The 2,806-nt window shown below is 36.9% G+C and overlaps 1 protein-coding gene across 15 annotated transcripts in view; it reads left to right on the top strand.

Moving 5' to 3' along the window:
• Window positions 1-2,487, top strand: part of HNRNPH3 (heterogeneous nuclear ribonucleoprotein H3) — an 11,895-nt gene extending 9,408 nt beyond the window's left edge. For 12 of the 15 annotated variants that reach the window (XM_012801383.2, XM_023509657.1, XM_023509653.1 and 9 more), the window contains 4 exons: window positions 237-372; window positions 883-978; window positions 1,071-1,163; window positions 1,287-1,586. In XM_012801383.2, coding sequence (XP_012656837.1) covers window positions 237-372; window positions 883-978; window positions 1,071-1,163; window positions 1,287-1,363 — 402 coding nt within the window. In that variant the 3' untranslated portion in view covers window positions 1,364-1,586. Of the gene's footprint in view, window positions 1-236; window positions 373-882; window positions 979-1,070; window positions 1,164-1,286 lie in introns of all 15 variants that reach the window. The other 3 variants (XM_003783615.3, XM_003783614.3, XM_012801379.2) reach the window with 2 other exon arrangements.
• Window positions 2,488-2,806: the final 319 nt, after the last annotated feature.

Genomic DNA, 2,806 nt, shown 5'->3' with positions numbered 1-2,806 from the left:
CCCAAGTAGCTGGGACCACAGGCGCCCGCCACAACGCCCGGCTATTTTTTGGTTGCAGCCATCATTGTTGTTTGGCGGGTCCGGGCTGGGGATTCGTACCTGCCACCTTAGGTGTACGTGGCTGGCGCCTTAGCCGGTTGAGCTATAGGCACCGAGCCCTACCTTATTTTTTAAATGGTAAATTCTTTGCAATAATCTGGATAGAAAAGAAATAACAAGTGTTTTCTTTTATTTAGTTCTTCTCACCACTAAATCCAATACGAGTTCATATTGATATTGGAGCTGATGGCAGAGCAACAGGAGAAGCAGATGTAGAGTTTGTGACACATGAAGATGCAGTAGCTGCCATGTCTAAAGATAAAAATAACATGCGTAAGTGGTATCTTTGACATGCTATCATTTCCCAGATGTGAACTTGTATATAGAATAAATTTTCTCATTTGTTAAATACAAGAAGCCCTAGGATCTCTTGGCAGTTATTTGACTTGTATAAAAAGATTTTTTTTTTTTTTTTTTTGGAGACAGTCTCAAGCTGTCGCCCTGGCTAGAGTGCCATGGCGTCATAGCTCACAGTAACCTCAATCTCTAGCGTTCAAGTGATCTTCTTGCCTCAGTTTTTCTATTTTTAGTAGAGACAGGGTCTCCCTTTTGCTTGGGCTGGTCTGGAACTGTGAACTCAAGCAATCTACCCACCTCTGCCTCCCAGAGTGCTGGGATTACAGGTATAAGCCTAGCCTAAAAGATAGGATTATAATGGCTTCCTATGGGCTTAGGAATTGATAAACACTTTAATAATTAGCTGACCAACCTTTTTAAAGCTTTTATTGATAAATTATGATCCATTATTCTCCCCTATTACCCTTAATTTTTTTTTTCTTACAGAACATCGATACATCGAACTCTTCTTGAATTCTACTCCTGGAGGCAGCTCTGGAATGGGAGGTTCTGGAATGGGAGGCTATGGCAGAGATGGAATGGGTATGTAATGTTTTGAAGAGAAGTGGAGTTAGTTCCTTAGCAATCTATCTCAGACTATTTTTTTCTTTTTCTTTTTTTTTTTTTTTTTAAAGATAATCAGGGTGGTTACGGATCTGTTGGAAGAATGGGAATGGGGAACAATTACAGTGGAGGATATGGTACTCCTGATGGCTTAGGTGGTTATGGTAAGTATTTCTAGTTGGGTCTGTTGGTCCCCATAAGTAGTATAATTAAAAATGCTGTTACTTTTAATATCTTACTCATGAATGTCTCATGCTAAGTGATTCTTAATGTCATTTTTTCTTAAGGTCGTGGTGGTGGAGGCAGTGGAGGTTACTATGGACAAGGTGGCATGAGTGGAGGTGGATGGCGTGGGATGTACTGAAAGCATAAGCATCAACATACAAGTCCTGACAACAGCATCTGGTCTACTAGACTTTCTTACAGATTTAATTTCTTTTGTATTTTAAGAACTTTATAATGACTGAAGGAATGTGTTTTCAAAATATTATTTGGTAAAGCAACAGATTGTGATGGGGAAATCTGTTTTCTGTAGGTTTTATTTGTTGCATACTTTGACTTAAAAATAAATTTTTATATTCAAACCACTGATGTTGATACTTTTTATATACTAGTTACTCTTAAAGATGTGCTGCCTTCACAAGATTTGGGTTGGTGTATTTTACTATTAGCTCTATAAGAAGTAGGATGGTATAATTTTAGAGGATAATGGTTCACCTCTGTGTAAACTGCAAGTCTTAATAAGCAGATGTCTGGAATAGAGCTTCACAAATAATTAGTGTAACTTTTTGTTAATTTTCCTGGACAATACTGTAAATATAAAGCCTAAAGATGTAGCTTCAGGAGTATAAATTCAGCTACTTAATTCCATATTATTCTTTTTCAAATGTAACTTATCAGGCATAGCTCTGGATTTCTGAATAATTACAATTGTGTTACATGGGGATGAGAGCATTGAAATTTCTAAATTCTAACCCTAGATCTTGGAGTAAAATTCCCTCAGCACTAGACCGAAGTACCAAAAATGTTTCCAAAAAATTGAGAGTGGTAAGTTATCTCGAGATGTCTTAGAGTAAGTTAAGGTTCTCAGTGATATGAGAATTTAGTATAATAAGTACATAGGTATTTACTATGGAACATAATTTTTACAGATGTATTTTCAGTTTTCTGCTCAATAGAGCATATGGTTTTTAAAAATGTGTAAATGACTACTTAAAAATATGAGACAAGTCCATGTTATACTCAATTAAAACAAGTCTGCAGTTGGGTTTTTGCAGCTGATACCTGCTTGGAGTTTTAGTTAAAAATACTATGTAGCAAGGAAAAGGTGCTTTTTAATTTTAATCCCTTTGATCAATATGGTTTTTTCCAAATTGGCTAATGGATCAAAATGAAACCTGTCAATGTGAATTCAGTTATTGAACTTGTTACTTGTTTTTGCTAGAAATGTTATTAATGTAATAAATGTCAATGTGGGAGATAATGGTATGGCGTCTGTCCTAGAATGCTTTGTGTCGGCTACTGATTATGTATCAAATTGGTAGAAAATACTATATACAGTACCTAATTGAAGATTTAGAAAACTGACTCCTAGGGAGTGTTTTCTGCTGTTAGAAAAGGTGGTTTGGTTTTTGAGACAGTCTGTTACCCAGGCAAAGAGTATAGTTGGCATCATCAGAGTTCACTACAATTCAAGGCTCCTGGGCTCAAGTGATCCTTCTGCCTCATTCTCCAGAGAAACTGAGACTGAGTACACATCAACAGGGTCTTGCTACTTAAACACAGGCTGGCCTTGGACTCCTTGCCT

This window comes from Otolemur garnettii, unplaced genomic scaffold (assembly GCF_000181295.1).
Source record: "Otolemur garnettii isolate 467f Iridium unplaced genomic scaffold, OtoGar3 scaffold00008, whole genome shotgun sequence".
Lineage (NCBI taxonomy): Eukaryota > Metazoa > Chordata > Mammalia > Primates > Galagidae > Otolemur > Otolemur garnettii.
This window is presented reverse-complemented; position numbering and strand designations above follow the sequence as displayed.